The sequence below is a fragment of the Hibiscus syriacus genome, unplaced genomic scaffold (assembly GCF_006381635.1).
Source record: "Hibiscus syriacus cultivar Baekdansim isolate YM2019G1 unplaced genomic scaffold, ASM638163v2 tig00110194_pilon, whole genome shotgun sequence".
Lineage (NCBI taxonomy): Eukaryota > Viridiplantae > Streptophyta > Magnoliopsida > Malvales > Malvaceae > Hibiscus > Hibiscus syriacus.
The window spans coordinates 285,888-304,529 of NW_024062620.1; the positions used below are offsets into that span (position 1 = coordinate 285,888).

Sequence of the window (18,642 nt, forward strand, 5' to 3'; positions counted from 1 at the left end):
AACCTTGCTCATGAGGGATAAAGTGTATCAGGACACTAGCATAACCCACTGATTTCTTAGTGGTTTTATTCGTAACCAAAATAAAAATAAAAAAATTAATTGACATGTTTTATTTTAATAATATTAGAAGATTTATCCATATGTAGTTGTGGTGCTTTAAAGATACGTACATAGATAATAAAATTTGATGAACAAAAGATTTTGTTCTACCAAGAGAATTTCAAGATTCATTGTTTGAAAAAAAAAAGTATTCGATCAACTCTTTTTTAGGTAAATTAATCCATAGCAATTACAATCGAAAGATAATCTTAAAGATTTTTACTGCACTTAATAACGATAATTATGATGATAGGATCTTATTCCAAGTTTTCTACTGATCTTAAGTCGTCACACATCATATAAATATGTAGCATAGACCTTTCTCTAAAATCAAAAAGGGAAAATTAGAAAACTATGTTAGCTAGCAGGAAGGTCTTGATGTTTTTATGAAGTAACTCTTGTATGTAATTCGATGAAAAATTCTGATGAAGTATCTCAAACTGGGAGTAAGGAATATGTTTGGCTAAAGCATTTATTGGACGATTGACTTCTTGTAAGACTTGGGTGAAGTTAAGTACCTATACTCATCGTTTGAGCATTGAGATAGCGCGAATTGGAGCCAAGGGACTAGAGTGGGCATAAATACCATTGAGAGTGGATATGGCTCGAGAGCATTCCGATTATACCAAAACCATATTGGCAAGTAAGACATTAACTGTCATATATAATTCAGATGAATTATGTCATCTGAGTATAAAAGCATGAAAGTCATGTTACATGAGAAGTATGCTCTTAGTAAATTCATCTCTAGACTCATGTCAAAATTTTTAGCAATTGAACATTTCATTTACATTATGTCTCATTATGAGTATGTAACGTGTAGAAGGAAAAACAATGTGTAGGTTACACTGATTGATCCTTGACGAGAGAAATTTTTGGAGTATATAAAGAATCTTGGTTTTGTGATGATTTAGTGGCAATATGAGCACATGTTGAGAACTATACATTTACTTTTGTTTATTTTTGGATTTTGAGTAGACTATGAACTCTTAGTAAGGTTTTTGACTGGAGTTTGATTCTATAGATGCATGTTTTGGACTCTTAAAAAAGGAAAAATGAGTTTTGTAGGGATTTAAAATAACGTCGTGTTGGTTTCAATTTGATATTTCTAAAACGATATCATTTTGATGTCATCTATTATGTCTTAATACCTTTAATTATTTAATGACATAGTGGTCAAAATAGAAACAATTCAAAAGTTAATTGATTAAATTAAATAATTTTAAACTTAATTGACTAAAAGAGGAGTAAAAGTAAAGTTTAATGATGAACTTTGCAATTTACTCTTCTTTTACTGCACTGCAAGATATCAACGGTCCAAATTTTATTGTTACAAACAAATAGATTAGAACTGATTGTAGTGTATTTCTCTTGGTACTCTCTCCCGGTCTCCCGTCCAACAAGATCTATCGCCCCCCCTTCCAAAAAAAACCCTTTTACAGAGAAAAATGGTTAAAATCTTCTAAAGATCTTGAATCTTAAAAAGACAAGACCAGAGAAAAAATAAAAAAAGAAAACAGATTTTGTTTTGAAGAAAATACAAATATTGATAAAGAGAATGTCTTTAACATGTGTGAAAATTTCTGAGGATGTTTGGTTAACTTGTCTTACACATGCATTGTCTACTGAAACCGAAGAGATCATGGGTCTTCTTCTAGGAGACATCGAGGTTTGTCTTTCTTTTATATATATATATAGAACCCATGTCTCAAAATCCAATCTTTTTCTTTTCCAACTTTAAATTACACGTTTGTTTCTTTGTGATGTAATTTAAATATTGTGCCTAATGTTGATAGGTGGATTAATTTCTAAATCATTTGTGTTTTTGTATATAAGAAAAAAATAGTTGAATTGGATTCTTTTATTTGAGTTAAAAGAATTATCAAACTCTTTTATGTGGAAAAATCCAGTTATGGTATTAATTTTATACAATAGCAGATGTAGGTTTTACTATGTAGTATGTATTACTTAAAAATAATTGGTTCATTTTGTCTTTGTGTTTGTGGATTGTTGAGTTAGATAAAGTGATAACCCTATTTTTTTTTCTGAAACCGGGTACTAGGAACTTGAATCTCTTTATACAGAACATAACTGATGATAAATCTGGTCTTTTAAACTTCGGTTCATAGTAAAAGGAGTATTGCAGGGTTTTGATTTTGTCTTGCATTATTGTCGTTCCGTCTTTTGGTTTATATAACATATCCACCTCTTGCAAATTTCAGTACTCAAAAGATGGAAATGTCACCGCATTGATATGGGGAGCATCGCCACAATCACGATCTGATCGGCGGAAGGACCGAGTTGAGACAAATCCTGAACAGTTGGCAGCTGCATCAGCTCAAGCTGATATATCCTTAAATCTTTGTGCCTATTTTTCTTTGTTGTCAATAAACTGGTCTTCGGTTTGTGTTCATTACAGTATAAAAGAAATAGCTTGTCATAGCCTTTCCTATGATCCCTTAGTTATAATTTAGATCTTAATAAGTGCCTAAAAGAAATGAGTTTATTGTGTTCATGTTAGTAATTTGCATAATGATTAAAGCATTAGTTATTAACGCAGCTTGCACTGTGCTTAATGTTTGTGTTTGTTAGTTTAGTTGTGAAATTAACTTCAAGGCACAGAATGACTGCATCGACTGGCAGAACAACAAGAGTGATTGGGTGGTACCATTCACATCCCCATATTACTGTTCTTCCTTCTCATGTTGGTAAGTTTTGATAAGTAGTTTTGTTTCTGAAAAACTTTAGCTGTTCTAGCATTTTATTATCAGAAATATATTTGTTTGTTTGAAGCTTTATATCAAACTAAGTTGGGAGAATAATATGATTTTTCTCTTGGTGCATTCTGTTGTTTCAGTTTTAACGGATGTCTCATTTCATGTACGATTACCTTTTCGAAATCCCAAGTTGTTTTAATTTGTTTATTACTTGTATCATGAATCATTGAATGTACCAGTGCTTAGACCTTTTTGCATGTCTAGGTTATTCAATTTTTGGGCACACTTTCTTTTAACTGTTAGATGCAATTTATATTTAATCCCACGGATGCAAATTGAGATGTTCGTTTTTCTAGTTTTGTGAACTTTTAACTTCGCAAGTGTGAAGCCACATCCTTAACATTTGAACCTGCAACATTGTGTTGCTGATATGAGAGCGCTTACTTATTACTGAAACTTGACTGTGAAGAAGAGGATTTTTCATTGTGCAGGCACAGGATTGTTTATTGGTCATTATTGTTGACTGAAAACCACTTTCTGTTATTTCTTGTTAAATAGCTTTACATTTATGATTGGTTGCTTGATGTTGAAAAGATTTGCTACTTCTGCAGATGTGCGGACTCAGGCAATGTATCAACTTTTAGATTCCGGATTTGTTGGGCTTATATTTTCTTGTTTTAGTGAGGATATAAACAAGGTTAGTGCTTCATATGCATACTAAACCGAAACCAATCTTGTAGAAGTTTTTTTATTAAACCTGAAAGCTCAATGGATAGAATTGTGATACTTTCAGATGGGAAGAATTCAAGTCATTGCTTTTCAGTCATCGGATGGGAAACAAAATAATGTTTCAGGACCAATTGCTTTATTATCTCCATTGAATAGAAGCTCAGTTATTGATCTTGAGTCATCTTTAAGTTCTGAAAATCCATTGGTGACATCTGGATCTGCAGAAGCAGATAGTCACATGCAAGACACTGGTGATTCCAGATCCATTCAAGAATCTAGCAAGGTGCAATTTTTGATTTTCGAAGTTCAATTTCTTATTGTGATATGTTTTAGAGGGGGAGACAGCAGTAATAAAAAGAAATAAGGCTCAAAAACAAGTTCGAACTTTAGAAAACTCGGGGTTATAATCTCTAGTTTCGTATGATTTCAAAGAACATAATAAGAATAATAATGATGCAGTTGTAACTATTTTACAGCTTATTTATACTAGGGTTACAAATAAAATTTCAATCACAGCCCTAGACTTAAACGCTAAAGATAACTTAGGTTCCTAACTCTAGATTTAAGCCTTAAAGAAAATGAATAATCCTAGACGTCTATCTTTATGTCTAATAGTTAATAAACCAAACTAAAGTAATAAAACCACATAACTGTAAATCTATTGCATCATTCTCCCTGGCTTGGAAAACTCAACTCCAGCGATTAAAATTTTGCTACTTTAGCCCTAATATGTAACTTGCACAATATCCTATACGTTGGTGCTACATTCAGCAATATTTGTCGTCTAAACAATTTTTTGCTTGTTAGGTGATATGTTTCTTGGACTCTTCATTTTTCATGAAGTACCTGAATCCAACACTTAGATTTGGGGATATGACTTCCAAAGATCATTCAAATATATGGGAAAACTCATAAAAACCTAACCATACCAGTGTCGGATATATATCCATGTCCAACACTTGCACCCAAGTCCTAATAACATAGGTTAGGTGGAGAATGGTAATATATTTCCTGTTGATTAATGGTTAGCATAGAACCATGTAGAGAAAAAAATCAGAAACCTGCTAAGATCCCTATTTGATTAAAATCAGAAACTTGTTGATTAGTGGGTGTGTAGGATACACACCCACTAACGCTTACAACCATGGCCTAATGGCAAACCGTTGGATCTAATTAGGTTGATACCTAATTTGATGTGACCTAATTTGATGTGGTTTAAGAAGAAAAACAGCAACAATCAAAACAATTAAGGCTGAACTAAACAATTAGGAAAGAAGATGAAAATCAAGAAAACTTAGTGTTATAATAAACCTCTAGTTTTTTGTATTAATTCAAAGAAAATAATAAGAATAATAATAATGATGCTGCTGTAACTATTTTACAATTTATTTAAACTAGGGTGACAAGAAAAGTTTTAATCCCAGCTCGAGATTTAAACCCTAAAGATAACTTTGGATCCTAACCATAGATTTAAATAATCCTAAACCTTAAAGAAAACTAATAATAACATCTGTCTTTTTATATGTCTAATAATTAATAAATAAGACTAAAATAATAAAACAACTTAACTGTAAAGCTCTTGCGTCACATTATCTTGTTACTGTATCTGGGTTCTTAAATGCGCAAAAGGAAATAAGTAATGTTGTAGATGGTAGAAGAGTAACATATTTGTACATTACGCACAAACTTTAGTTGGCATAAATGAGGTGCTTCTTTAGATTGTTGTTACTTTGCTAAACTTATCTCCTGTATATGATAACATCATTTTGTTTCTTAGCCGTCTCTAATTTTCTCTGTAAGAATTTCTTTATGCTGGAAAACACTGGCCTATTTTGTCAATTACGTATTTTTCCGAGAAACCTTACTACAGAAAACATCAAACCTAGCTTTTTCTCAATATGTGGTATCAGCTGTATAGATGATATCACGCTGTTAAGCTCTTTTCCAGAAAAAAGCAAAAGGATGTGTTTTCCAATAGTGTTGATCGCCTTGTTTTTTTGAATGGTTAGGAGTGACTACTCTTAAAGCTTGCTCTTCTATGTATTATGTTTTTGTGCCTTTATGCTCCACAAGATATTTTATGCTTGCTTTTCCTTACTGTTCTCTCTCAAATGTCTGTGCATATGGGATTTGGCCAGGGTGGTGGACGATCTGTAGATTTGGGAGGTTTCTTCGCTAATGCTGATGCGAACTATCTAGGGCAAGAGCAAGGCAGAGGTTACTATAATACCAATAACATGAAGAATGCTATTGTCGATATTGATCCCATGGATATGTCAGAAAGCATGCAAGAAGCCATGCACCGCTCAAATTTGGACATGAGGTATACATTAGTTTGTACTTGATTGCTGAATACTTTTTTTGTAGTTGGAACTTACATCTCCTAGATTTGTGTGAGGAAGATCATTTGGTTTGCGCATGCACAAACACTGAAACATGCTTGCCTGTATGGCATAGAGTTTAAATCTATCTAGAGTTTAAGGAACTTTCAATTTGAGGTACTTGTATTTCTTTTCTGTGTGTTGACAGTGGTGCAGAGTATGTCCGAAAAGAAATTCCTCTTCATGTTTTGCCAACATGTTCTCTTATTAATCTTGATTCTCCCTTAAAGTCTTTCACGGATTTGCAACGTGTACTATATGAAGAGGAGCGAGCAGCATATAACCAAGCCATCTTGCAAAATATGAGGTTTTATATTATGGGAAGTATTTCCGTTTTCCTACCTTAACTCGTTTCTTTATCACTGATTCTACCTTTCACTTCGTTTGACTTAGAGATGGCAAAGTGCATCCCCTTTCTTTCATCCATCACACATCTACATATCAAGCTTCCATGTGCAAGTTAATCGAATACTGGTTAGGAACAAATGTGAACCTCTTTCAACTATTTGTGATGCTTTTATATTTGTACTCAAATTCCTTCATATTAATTTGCAGTTTAAGTCCTGCCATTAGTGCACTTCAGGATCGATTAAAGGAGAATGAAATCCGGGTACATAACGAAACTAAATTGTTTGACAGTAAAGATGAAAGTTATATTTACTGTTGGGCAGCTTATCTGACATATCCTTGGAAATTCCGTTTATCAAATTTGTGAGGACTTGTGATTTATGCACTCTGGATAAGAGTATCGCTTTCTATTTTTACAGACAAAGCATGCTTGATGTATCGTTTTATTTATTACTTGCAATGACATTAGGAATGGAAATTAGAAGAAAAGTTGGAAAAAGGAGAGAAAAGAAAGAGATTGTTGTCTTCTTTAAGACAAAGAAGAGTGGCAGAGATAAAAAAAAAAAAAAAAAAAAAGAGACTTGAAGACTTGATGTATTGTTTTAGTTGGTCTTTGGATACAGACAGAATTAATGCTCTCTTTTGTGGTTTATGATATCATCTAAGCCTTTCTGGTCTTAAAATCTACGATTGCGACTTAACATCTTCTGTTAAAACAGTTAGCAATGCTAACAGATGAAGCTAAGACGTTGGACACTGAAACCTCAAAGGGGAGTGGACCAAGTTCTCCGAGTACTTCACATGGATTTCGAGGAAGCACTTTGGTTGGCCAGAGAGACTTGCATAATTCACCTGAATCCATTAGCACGAGTACATTTGCTGGTACTGGGAGCCGAAGCAGAAAGCGATCTTAATGAAATTTCCGTACCAAACCCACTTCTCCATGCGTTTTGTGAGTAATAATATGATTCCATTAATAGTCTTTTTAACGTATTTCTTCATTTCCCTTTATATTTACATAAATATACCTATGCTTGACTATATGAGTCTCTAAGACCCTCTAGTTTGTCAAAAAAAACTTAATAAAGTTGAATCTTCGGGTGTTAAATGCATAATCTCATATCGGAGTCTGAATAACACAAGATTAAACTCGTATGTTTGGTTTAGGATTAGAATTCCGTTACCAATGTTAGTGATTTTCCTCTAGGTTACAACATATGTTACTAAGCCAGGCATCGAATATTATGTTTGTTCTCTCCACCTAATGATCATTACTTATCATTTGAACCCATATCCTCTAGGCTGAACATGTTCTCGGGTTTATCGGAGGAACTTCTCCAACTCGCTTGGAGGCGTTGAAGCTCAAGACAGTTTGTGATGGTTGCCTCCGTAAGAGTCTTTGAAGAAACAAGCAATGGTGATGTACTGTAAATATTTTTGTTTCCTCGTGATATTGCAGTTTGAATGTCATGTTATCGATGAGGGGGAAGGGGACTTGTGCCCTTTTCTTGTGCTTATTTTTCTTAAATGTATCTCTACTCTTTAATTTAATTTCTCAATGACATGTTATGCATTATTTTTTTTTATAATATGTGATTATTTTAGGTTTGTTGGTTCTTATGATTGCATTCACCATTAATATTATCATAAAAAATATTTTTGGATTTAACAATATAATTGTATTTAAAAACTAATGAATATGAAGTTTAAGGATTTAACAATAATAATTCTTATTGTACGTAAAATATGTGTTTGGTTCGTTTATATTCACGAGCAAACTGGTTTAAAAGGCTCGTTTATCGATTTGTTTATAAGCTTGATTATCCAATTATCTTTTTCTTATATTTTTTTTATATTTTAAAAATCGGTGAAGCCAACGACTAAATTGAACATAATATGAACTTTGAAGTTCAAATTGTGGAGCTTAAGGACTAATGGCACAAGTTCACCATTTCTAAACATATAAACGATATTGTCCGGCTCGTGAACGCTAAACGAACATATTTCCAAATAATAAATAAACGAATATTAAAAAATTAAACGAACATAAACACGTTAAAAATTAAACAAACGAACACAAACACAATTATTTGTTCAAATTCGATTCATTTGCATCCCTGGTCATGTTTACTCGTTGCCTGGTTAGAAAATGCACATTTTTTTCATTCCATTGTTTGCTCGTATACGCTTTCCATGCAAATTGACTATGACTACAGTTTTTTACCCGTTTTGAATTATCTTAAAAAAATAAAAATCACATTTGAAGTCAATTTCTTGTTTTAATGAGTTGCAACTTGTTTCATAAAAGTAATTCAATTAGAAAACATATTAGAAATGATTATTTGTTTTTAACTGATGATTGAAGTATTTTCTTTTAGGGTAAATTACACGTTAGGTATAATTTTTAAAAAAAATAAAGTTTAGACATTAAAATAAAATAAAATAATAATTTATGTACTAAACGTATAATTTACCCTTTTTTCCTTTTTTTAAAACTTGAAAGTTTCTTTCTTTAAAATTTACAAATAGGGTTTATGGTTTGATCTTTACACTCCTTGTTAAGAAAGTTTTCTTGGAGAGTAGATTTGAGCCAATTATGTTGTTTGTTGGAGTTACAATTATAAGGAAAAATAAATAAATCATTGATTAAAAATCAAGAAATTATAAGGAAAGAAAGCTTTGAAGAATAGTCCATTTATTATTAACTCATGCACCAAAAATCAAATGACCTCATCAGCTCATTTGTCCAAGCTGCTGTTGCTGCAACTTTGTTTTCACCGGCCAACCAATTTGTTGGTGCCACGGATGGATCGAAAAGAGGATGGATGGGGACACGTGTCCTTTGAAAATTTCAAATTAGTATATATTTTAAATATTTGTTTTTTGTATTTTCAATTGATAAACTGTTTTCGTCCCTCTTAAAATTTTAGAAATTCGTCGATCTTGTGTCATTGTTGTAATTGTTGCTAATCAACAGGAGAGCATGATCGAAGTAGTGGAATGACTGGTAAGTTATCACAGTTGCATATCTTAATCATGAACCCATCTGGGTCATGGAAGAACAGTTGCTCCACGTAAATCCCACCCTCTTCCACTATTGCCCTCTCATGTTCCATTTTAATTTCCTTCAGCTTCTTCTCCACTGCCTTCATGCTCTCACACTGAAACATGGGAAACAAAATTAATTAATTTATTGTTTCTTTTAAGTATTATGTCAAAAAAAATATCCTTAACATTTGATTAAATAACCATTTTGGTTCTTATTCCTTCTTTTTTTTTTGGAGCATTTTGACCTCAATGTTTCATTTTGTGGTAAAACACTCTTCTGTGGATGGAAACTGTTAGTTAATAAACAACCATCGTATCAAAATGGAGGTCTTTTTGCCCTAAAATGAAACGTTTGACTCAAAATGTTCAAAAAGAAAAGAATAAGAGTCAAAGTGATTATTTAGTAAAACGTTAGTAGTCTTTTTATTCTAAAATGAAATTTCGAGTCAAAATAATACTCTAAAAAAATAAGGACTAAAATGATTGTTTAGACAATTTTTTTAGCATTATGTATGTTCTTTACTAGGGCTACCACTTTAAACCTACTTGTAAAGAAATCATTAAAATTTCCCAGTTTCCAATCTTCAATTTATTAAGAAAAAGGAAAAGAAATTTAACTTGGAAAGAAATGTGGTTATCTTTGGGGTTGATTTTCCTTTTCTTTGGTAGGTTTTCTGGATCTTCTGATTGCAAAAGATGTATCCCAATTCCATATCCGAACAACCTGCAAATCCAGAAAATATAATCATAAAATGAGAGATCTAAATTAACCCAAGTTTTGTTTTTCTTTTTTTTATCCATATAAATGGACGGAGTTAAGATTAAACTATGAATGAAATAAGTTGTTTAACTTTAAAATGAACAAAATCTAAAAAGGTAATTAAACCGTGAAAATTAAGAGATTAAGTATTTAATTCAACTAATTTGAAAATTTAAAAATCTTCAAAAGTAATTAAGGCAGACAAGTTTGGGATCAAGACTTAATTCCATTAATGTTAAAACCGACAACGTCCTAAAATATAATTATATCAAAAAAATTGAGAGGGACAAGAGTTTAATTACAATCGGAGTTGGGAGTATCGTCCCTCTCACCTATAACGTGTGTCCATCCATGCATGTAAAACATTTTAGTTTTATATCTTTTAGGATCATTGAGTGAATGAAAATAGGCGGTTGAAATTAAGCACGAAATAAAATATATTGATAGAAAAAAATATAAAGAGATAACATCAGCAGTCTATTTACACTCATCGAACGATTCTAAAAACATATAAAACTAAAATATTTTATACCAAAGGTGAATACAAGGTAATATATGTTCAAAGACTCTACACCCTTTACCAATGAACGCTCACATCCTTGCATACGCATTACTTAAATCCGAAACTTCATGAGATAACAAAAAATCCCTTAACCTTTCTTGAAATATTAACAAAAAAAAAGATTGAAAATTTTGAAAGATGAATTGATGTTGTTTCTTTCATTACCATGCCCCATTGAAATCAAATGATCCAGGTCTCCTAATTGGAACAAACCCAAGAATGTTCTGATAAAAATCAATGGATTCCTCCACTGATCTACTCACAAGAGATATATGGTTCAATGATTTGAGATAAAGAGGGTTTTCCACACTTTCCTTCATTTTCCTTTACAATGGAAAAAAATACTCCAAAAAGAAAATTTTAAAAAAACAAATAGAAAAAAATTTCAGAATGAAAAAGAAAATATAAAAGAAAGGAGATAATGGAAAATGATAGAAATAAAGGCAGGGTGAGATACGAGAGGCGAAAGAGATGGGGAAGTGGGAATTATATATACAAGGAAAGAGGCAATGTTTATACGTAATTTGCATGTTTTTTTTATAATTTATTCAAATAATAATTTTGCCATATTTTAAAGGTCGTCAACTATCTGAGTTTGTACAAATAAATTTATATTTATATTTGTTTATTTATTTTTGAAGTTTATTTGTATTAGAATTATGTTTGTCTTTATTTAAAAAAAAAATTTGTATTTATTTATTTAAAATTATGTCTATAAAAAATTATTGAATGATCTCAGTGGTAAAAGAAAATATTATCCTACTTAAAAAAATTGAATTCGAGCAGCTACCCTAACTATCTCTTGAAAAATTCAAATCCTTGTATATTTTAAATATTTGCTCTGTATTTTTTATTGATAATATATTTTCACCTCTAACATAAAACCGTGTGCCTATTTCTGGCATAAATTCTAAATTCGAATTATGTTAAAAGTTGTGTTTTCAGCACTAAAAACTAAGAAGAATTTTTTTATGCTCTTTAAGATTGATTATGAAGTTTCTATTAGTCTGAGATGATTATAAGTGAACACTTAAATATTTATGTAGACGTCGTGCTCGAACTTTTGACCTTTAAAATAATAGTCATCCTTTTAATCGTCGGGATCGTTTGATTCGTGCGTGTATGTGTGTTTTTTTAATGCAGGATTATGGGATTTTCAGTATGAACAGTTTGATTTTGGCTCGTAAATCATTGTGTTTAAATGGAACAGTTATCGAGTATTTATTTCAAATTTTGGAGTCACCAATATAGTTAAATCGTTGAAAGCGGAAGGAAAAGCGTGGATTTTGATCAGTTCTAAGCAACCAAATACAATTTCTGATCTTTAGTTTTGATTTACGCTGTATATTTCTTAACCGGGTAAACTCCGTACTTTAAATTATAAATTCGATTATATTTTAATAATTAAATAAAATTTTGTTATATTAAAATTATTATTTATTGATTTTTTATGACTAAACTTTTTAAATTTCAATCGTGATTATTTTAAATAATTAAATTTTATTAAATAGATATCTATATGCAAGACCTAAAATTAATTAAGGAGTGAGATTTAATGTTTTGATCATGACAATTCTAGCGGTATGTGACTCTCAATTGAGATTAGATGTTCACATTATTTAAAAATTTTCTTTTTATAAATTCGGGATAAATACAAAGTAATATATTTTTAAAGACTTTGAATTATTTCACAAAGAATGCTCAAATACTTACATATGTGGCATTAAAACTCGAGACCTCAAGAGACAATTAAGTCACTGAAGAAATAACTACAAGTTATTGGTTCATGCTCAAATACTGGACCTCAAGAGATAACAACGAACCCCTTAATTGCATGTTGTTTTGGAATTAAATTTAAACATTAGATTTGACTTACGGTAGTTAGAAAAGCATGCAATAGGTGCATGCTATGTTTAAATAGCTCAATTGGGTTGTAAATGAAGAATAAATTATTATTATGTTTATTTTAGGGAAAAAATATTTTAGAATAATAATTTTTGTCGACCATTCGAAGCCTGTCTATACGAGCATGTTCAATTTTTGAAGGTCAAATGTCAAAACTAATACAAAATAAATAAAGCTCATTCAAGAATGCCCGAGTTGTAAAGTTAGTGAACATGACTCTATAAGTTCAAAGGAAATGGCAATGGCAACATTGTCCCGTAATGTATATGCCTAAAGTCAAAAACTAGCTTATCATAAAACTATTACTTTCAGTCCATTGACATAAAACTTGACTTACAAAGTTCCGGAAGCAAAATTCTTGTAAGCAAGATCAATTTCTTCCTCGGTCATCTCGATTGTTTCGTCACTGTCATAACCTGATGCATTCCTGGAGCTGGCTTGAGTTCCCTTCTGGTCACCTTCTTCACCTCCATCAGTTTTTGGCTTTTTTCTTTTCGAAGAATTGTCATCCATCCGGCTTAGTTCATCCTCGTAAATTTGCTTGCAGAGCTTGGCCTTTTTCAGAAGATATTCCTTGGTGAGAGAGTCACGGTTATTGCCATCAAAGACAACAATCTCCTTCACCACACGAGGGATAAAGCTCCACTGCTCGGTAATTTGCTGCACATCCTGAAAAACAGACCAAAGGATAATTTGTTCAGGCCGGGATATAATACAAAAAACAAATACATACTAATTTCCTTGTTCAAAATCATTATCAGCAAGCATTTGCAGTTATAAGTAAACGTTCATTCGATTGGTTTTATGTTTAAAACAGAGGACGATGTTACAAAAAGTATTCACTTCATGCGTATAATCGCCACTGTATACATTTTCATGCACATGGCAAGAGGCTCAGGCTGAAGGAGTTAAAAGAGATTACTCATAAATGATCCTTCAATACAGCAAACAATGCAAGAAAAAAATCATAACAAAACAACTCATCAATAACTGAAAATAACAGGGAAAATTCTCAAAGATTCCATTTGTAGAATACTGAGCTGCATGAAGAAGGAAAATGATATAAGAAAACATAAGTACCCTTGTCCCTTCCCTCTTATTGGTACAATGGAGACTGCAACCAGGGAAAATACGGGAAGGGGTTGTAAAGGCTAAGATTTGAACCCAAAACCTACCAAATGCCACGAATCATCTGCGCTAAGCTCCAGATGTTCTATAACACTTTTGTAATATGCTTATGTCATCAAAGACAAAGCGTGTTGTCATATGGTCAAATAAAACAGTAACTAATTAAGATCCCATGTTTCAGGAGAATAAATGCAGTTTCCCAAGCATGGAATACCTGCTTTTGTGCAAGACAATCTATGGCATCTTGCAAACAAGTTAAGATCCCTTCTCTGGCTATTTGCTTTATCTCGTGCGATTCAGGCTGTTAAAAGACGAGAGAAATCAGGCCAGCAAAATAGATACTGGAAGCTTATATGAACAAGGAGGCCAAGAAAGACCAAACATATATAAGCTGAAAATGAAATTAATAAATGTCATTTGCCTTTTCTTCTTGACTCTCCAGCCATGCAATAGTTCCATTGAAATCATCGATAACCCACTTCTTAACTTTAGAAGGAGAAAAACTCTCTTGAGCGAGCTGAGATGCTCTATTCTGAAAAATACATTACCACTGATAAATGTAGGAAATATGTTTTAAACTCAGGATCATGGAACTAAAACGATAGTGCAATTACATTCCATCTTTATAACAAGAAAAATGATACCTCAGAGGAACCAGAACTTGTCTTGGATTGTGTTTCAACTTTCTTGTAAGATTTTGGTAATGATGATCCTTGTTTTTCTGCAAGCACCCTTTGAATTCAGAAGGCAGACTTCTTATATATATGCTAAAACATAGATATGTAGATAACATTAAAGAAACGCATGGTGTGTGGAGAAAACACAGATATCGTTACATTTGATGAACACATTGTATTAGACTCCAACAATGCACAAACATTTTTTGATCAAAATTTGAATGTAATCTGACTTATCATTGGAACAATTAATCACAAGTGGAAAAATTGCAGTTATCAAGAAGCCATGCAAGGCGCATACAGTTATTCTTCTAGATTTCTTGATTTGCACACATTTGGTGAAAAATTGGCTCACTTCAGTAGCCTAACTCCCAAACAGCAGATCTTGAAGCGTAGGGGCCAACAGTTTTCTACTTCTATATATCAAGTCAGTTCCAAACCAGGCCATCCTTATGTAAGGTAAAGGTCCTTACATTCTTTGCAAAGCTCAATTCCCATAAAATGTTGCTAAAAGCTCACCAGCTAAAGCTTTTATATGTTCAACAATAAAACAACTAATGATTAAAACAAGTGAGAAAAAACAAGACCGAAAACCTTGGCTTGGGTGGGTTAGCACAAGGAACAAGGATAAAAAAAGGTACTAAAACAGTTTCATTAGAATAGTCTTCACTCAAAAAATGCTCTAACATAGAATAATGTAATAATTAGTCTTTACTCAAAGGGCAAGGGAAAAAATAGGTACTAACACAGCATTACCTTCACAAGTTTCATGAGAAATGCTATTTTTTCGCCAAGGTTTCCCAGCATGCATGAGGTAAGGATCAATATCGACAAGCTTTTTCTGTGCATAACATTCTAAAATCCATTCCTGAGGTGAGACAAAGTAGATCATCAGATTTTTACAGGCAAAAGTCCAAACAAACATAAGAAAAAAAGCTTGTGGTTAATATTATATTATAAACAGAGAATGTGGAAACTCTGCTAACAAACACATTGCAATTGTTTTCAGCATTGAAATTTTTTCCTGTTCCCATACAACATCCACAAATTCCATCATTCACATAACAAAAATATAGCTCAACTAAAAATCGGAGACTACCAATCTCAGATTCTATAACTGTCAGAATTTAAGATCTTAGCTAAATAGAGTCTTGGATAGTTCAACTAAAGATCAAAGGCTATCAACATCAAGTTCTCCAATTGCTGGAATTGAAGATTTGAGTTAAATAGAAGATTGAGTAGCTCAACTAAAAATCAGGGACCATATCAACTTAATTATAGATGATACACTGTATGTTGCTGTTGGAGTAGATAATCCCATGTCTTATCATTCGCAAGTGCCCCCACTTCTACTTTCATGGCCTCCTCCCACTTCTTGTTTCCTAATGATTTATACCTTCCAAAAGGGCTATGGACAGGTCAAAATCATTTCCTGAGTCTGGTATTTCTAGTTGATCAGAAGATGAACAGGGACTATGCAGAATTTCTGGAAGCACCATTAGCCTTAGAATAGGTCAGATGAACTGCATCCCAAATTCCCTTCGAAGTGTTCAGGAACATCACGATGCCACTAATTTCTGGGATCATCGAATTCCAAAGCCAAGACATTACAATGGAATCTTGTTCATCTCAAGCTTCAAATCCATGGTTTCTCTTGAAAGACCAATGCCTAGCAAATGACTCAATTTTCTTCTCCCTTTTAGAACTATTTGTATATACTGAGACCATTTGAGAAACTATCACCAGCAATAAGAGTTGGCAGGCTTTTTGTTTGAGGTAGGGCTGCATTACTGATCTACGAGAATTCGGATATCTTCCAAGATTGATGAGTCCAGATGAGAAGAGAAAAAGAAAACATTGGGAGAAATGACAGAAAACAATCTCAAATTTCAATAAACAAACCTAAAGCTCTGACACCACTTAAAACAAAAGCAATATCGGGTCTAGTGTGGGAAAGGTATATCAATTTGTCAACTAGTGATATGATCCGTTGTAGCCTCAAAAGCCGTGCTTAAATTCAATTGGAGTTGCCGATGGCCTGCACCTATGGGATTATCTACACCAACAGTTGTAACTGTGTATAGCTCAGCAGTTTACATTACCTTTGATACAATGGTTCCACAGTCTGCTTCCACTTGTCGAAACTTCGGAGTATTTTGAAAAGCACATACCAAAAGCGTGCAATTTGAATTCCAGTCAGGCTGGTATTCAGCTCCCATAGCCAAAGCCTGGGAACGCAATGTACCACGCTCCGGATTAACAAATCCTGACAATACAAAGACCACCCCTTCCTGCACACAGAAAGAAACAAATGAAATATAATTCCATTAGCTTAATTATAAAAAATAGGAACATCAAATGCACTTCATTACAATTCAGTACCATAAGTTCGGAAAAGTTGATGTCGTTAGAACTAGAAGCATGTCCTTTAGCATCATTTGGCTTGTTTCCATGGGATTTACTCTCATTCTCTCTTGAACTCATCCATGACGGAAGATTTCGAGTCTGGGTCTTTCCAGCACCGCCACTTTGGCTTGTCTTCAAATCAGACATGTCAAAAGAACACCTTAAAAACTGTAATAAATGGAGGTCGATTGTTTTTTTATACCATGAAAGCAAGCTGTTTCAGAAAACAACAATTAATCAGAAACAACCGGATAAAACTTTCTCTTCAAAGTTCAATCATAGCTAAGAAAGATGAAGAGAGTACCAAAATTGGGGTTTTAGAAAAATGACATATATTTGCATCACAGGTCAAATTATCAGAAAGAGTACACATATTTCTCTAAATCGATATTGGGGTTTTAGAAACTGAACCTGATTTCCTTCCGTTTCAAACTAGAGGGGAAGTATGCTTAAGCAATCGCTTTGCATTGCGGTGATTCTTAAATAGGAAAAGCAACACTGTGACCGTCTACAGTGGAGGGTATTCGTGTTTGAAACTATTTGAAGATTCTAGATGGTCTAATTCTGAATTTGGCTCCTTTAATGCTTACAGATCTCCATTAGATCCATGCCTTAACAACGGTTTAGGAATTTAGGGTTGGTTTGTTTTGTGGAAATTTTGTTTTTGTCAATGAAAAACGACTTATTGTTTTAATCAATGATTATTAGTTGAGATAGTGGCTTTTAATGAGTTAATAGCTCATGATTTGGGCGGGTTTATTAAGGTGAATTTGATGAATTTATTAAATTTATACAAATAACTATTAAATATTCTTTATAAATTCATGGTTAGAGTTTGAATGATCCTATTGAAACGAGCTTGATAAAATCAATGAATTTCTAGGATGAGCCGCTAAATATTTTTAATGAGTTCATACCCCAAAATTTGAGTATTTTTATTTGAGATGGACTTAATGAATTCATTAAATTTCTTAAAACTGAGAGATTAAACTTATTAAATACCCTTAAGGATTTTATAATCCTGATTTAGATAGTTTATATTAAGATAGATATGATGAAATCACTTACGTAATTAGTTATCTTTAATGAAATATATGAATCATTATTTGAGCACGTACTAGCATCCTGAGATATACTAACTAAATTGTTCATCTATGATGGAATTCAATTAGACCCAAGATTAATCGTGTGTCAGGAGATTACTTATTAAGATTCATTCACTTCTTAAGAAAAGTGTTGTTTATTTTAATATGTACTAATTAAAACTTAACAAATACTAGTATCTAAGCGACTAATTTTAATACTATTTTTTCTCGTTTTTTAAAATTTTATTTTTTTATTAGTGTAAGATTATTGACCATGCAAAGATTTAAAAAATTAATCTTTCTAAAATTCAAATCTGATTATTGAAATGATTTTAATGACAATTAAGTTTTATTTACTAATTTTGTTATTTTCCTTTAACAAATTTACCCCTCTTCCCTATAAAAGGCAAGTTTTCATTCATTCTTTAACACACAAGAAAAATATTCTCTTTCCCCACCACCATTACTCTTCTCTTTTGAAAGAATAATCTAGTCGAATTCCACTTCGTTATTTTAACTGTACTAAATTTTAAAGCTTATTACATAATGCCTATTTTTACAATTATACTATTCCGAACGGATTTATTTATACGACGATAAATTACACAACATAATAATTATATATTTTATTAATAATTGTAATAATCAATACTAACATCTTATTTTACAGCATTAATTTTACCAACAGATTAACCACAGATACTCCTAATCGACAATATTGATAATGAAATTAATAAGGGCAATTATTCTCCTAGGGCTGCCATGTCTCTTGAGAGTGTCTTTCTTAAGATTGCATT

General features: G+C 32.2%; 3 protein-coding genes across 6 annotated transcripts; 1 reads left to right on the forward strand and 2 right to left on the reverse strand.

Annotated features, from left to right (window-relative positions):
• Positions 1–1,526: 1,526 nt before the first annotated feature.
• Positions 1,527–7,860, forward strand: LOC120217895 (lys-63-specific deubiquitinase BRCC36-like). Of its 3 annotated transcripts, none has more exons than XM_039214918.1 (11): positions 1,527–1,768; positions 2,322–2,447; positions 2,720–2,807; positions 3,371–3,513; positions 3,610–3,828; positions 5,684–5,868; positions 6,075–6,233; positions 6,320–6,400; positions 6,482–6,536; positions 6,994–7,194; positions 7,576–7,860. In XM_039214918.1, exons 1-10 carry the CDS (start codon positions 1,658–1,660, stop codon positions 7,186–7,188), a joined length of 1,362 nt encoding a protein of 453 aa, XP_039070849.1. In that variant the 5' UTR covers positions 1,527–1,657; the 3' UTR covers positions 7,189–7,194; positions 7,576–7,860. The 3 variants fall into 3 exon arrangements, with proteins under 3 accessions (XP_039070849.1, XP_039070847.1, XP_039070850.1); XM_039214916.1 differs by having other exon boundaries at positions 1,528–1,768; positions 6,994–7,226; XM_039214919.1 differs by having other exon boundaries at positions 1,529–1,768; positions 3,428–3,513; positions 6,994–7,226.
• A 1,380-nt stretch (positions 7,861–9,240) lies between these two features.
• Positions 9,241–10,964, reverse strand: LOC120217870 (metallothiol transferase FosB-like). The gene is made up of 3 exons (XM_039214896.1): positions 10,810–10,964; positions 9,941–10,046; positions 9,241–9,435 (listed from the first exon to the last, which is right to left on the reverse strand). Exons 1-3 carry the CDS (start codon positions 10,962–10,964, stop codon positions 9,241–9,243), a joined length of 456 nt encoding a protein of 151 aa, XP_039070827.1.
• Positions 10,965–12,775: 1,811 nt separating this feature from the next.
• Positions 12,776–17,229, reverse strand: LOC120217898 (DNA-repair protein XRCC1). 2 transcript variants are annotated; one of them, XM_039214921.1, is made up of 8 exons: positions 17,172–17,229; positions 16,737–16,928; positions 16,457–16,645; positions 15,111–15,222; positions 14,322–14,398; positions 14,099–14,209; positions 13,892–13,978; positions 12,778–13,218 (listed from the first exon to the last, which is right to left on the reverse strand). In XM_039214921.1, exons 2-8 carry the CDS (start codon positions 16,905–16,907, stop codon positions 12,883–12,885), a joined length of 1,083 nt encoding a protein of 360 aa, XP_039070852.1. In that variant the 5' UTR covers positions 16,908–16,928; positions 17,172–17,229; the 3' UTR covers positions 12,778–12,882. The 2 variants fall into 2 exon arrangements, with proteins under 2 accessions (XP_039070853.1, XP_039070852.1); XM_039214922.1 differs by lacking the exon at positions 17,172–17,229 and having other exon boundaries at positions 12,776–13,218; positions 16,769–16,910.
• Positions 17,230–18,642: the final 1,413 nt, after the last annotated feature.

Coding starts and splice junctions, on each gene's coding strand:
- LOC120217895 (XM_039214918.1), top strand. CDS start 1,658: ATGTCTTTAACATGTGTGAAAATTTCTGAGGATGTTTGGTTAACTTGT. Junction 3,829..5,683: donor CCATTCAAGAATCTAGCAAG/GTGCAATTTTTG, acceptor GGATTTGGCCAG/GGTGGTGGACGATCTGTAGA. Junction 6,234..6,319: donor GCCATCTTGCAAAATATGAG/GTTTTATATTAT, acceptor CGTTTGACTTAG/AGATGGCAAAGTGCATCCCC.
- LOC120217870 (XM_039214896.1), bottom strand. CDS start 10,964: ATGAAGGAAAGTGTGGAAAACCCTCTTTATCTCAAATCATTGAACCAT. Junction 10,047..10,809: donor TTTGATTTCAATGGGGCATG/GTAATGAAAGAA, acceptor CTGGATTTGCAG/GTTGTTCGGATATGGAATTG. Junction 9,436..9,940: donor ATAACCACATTTCTTTCCAA/GTTAAATTTCTT, acceptor CCCATGTTTCAG/TGTGAGAGCATGAAGGCAGT.
- LOC120217898 (XM_039214921.1), bottom strand. CDS start 16,907: ATGTCTGATTTGAAGACAAGCCAAAGTGGCGGTGCTGGAAAGACCCAG. Junction 15,223..16,456: donor GTGGAACCATTGTATCAAAG/GTAATGTAAACT, acceptor GTCTCACCTCAG/GAATGGATTTTAGAATGTTA. Junction 13,979..14,098: donor TGGAGAGTCAAGAAGAAAAG/GCAAATGACATT, acceptor GTCTTTTAACAG/CCTGAATCGCACGAGATAAA.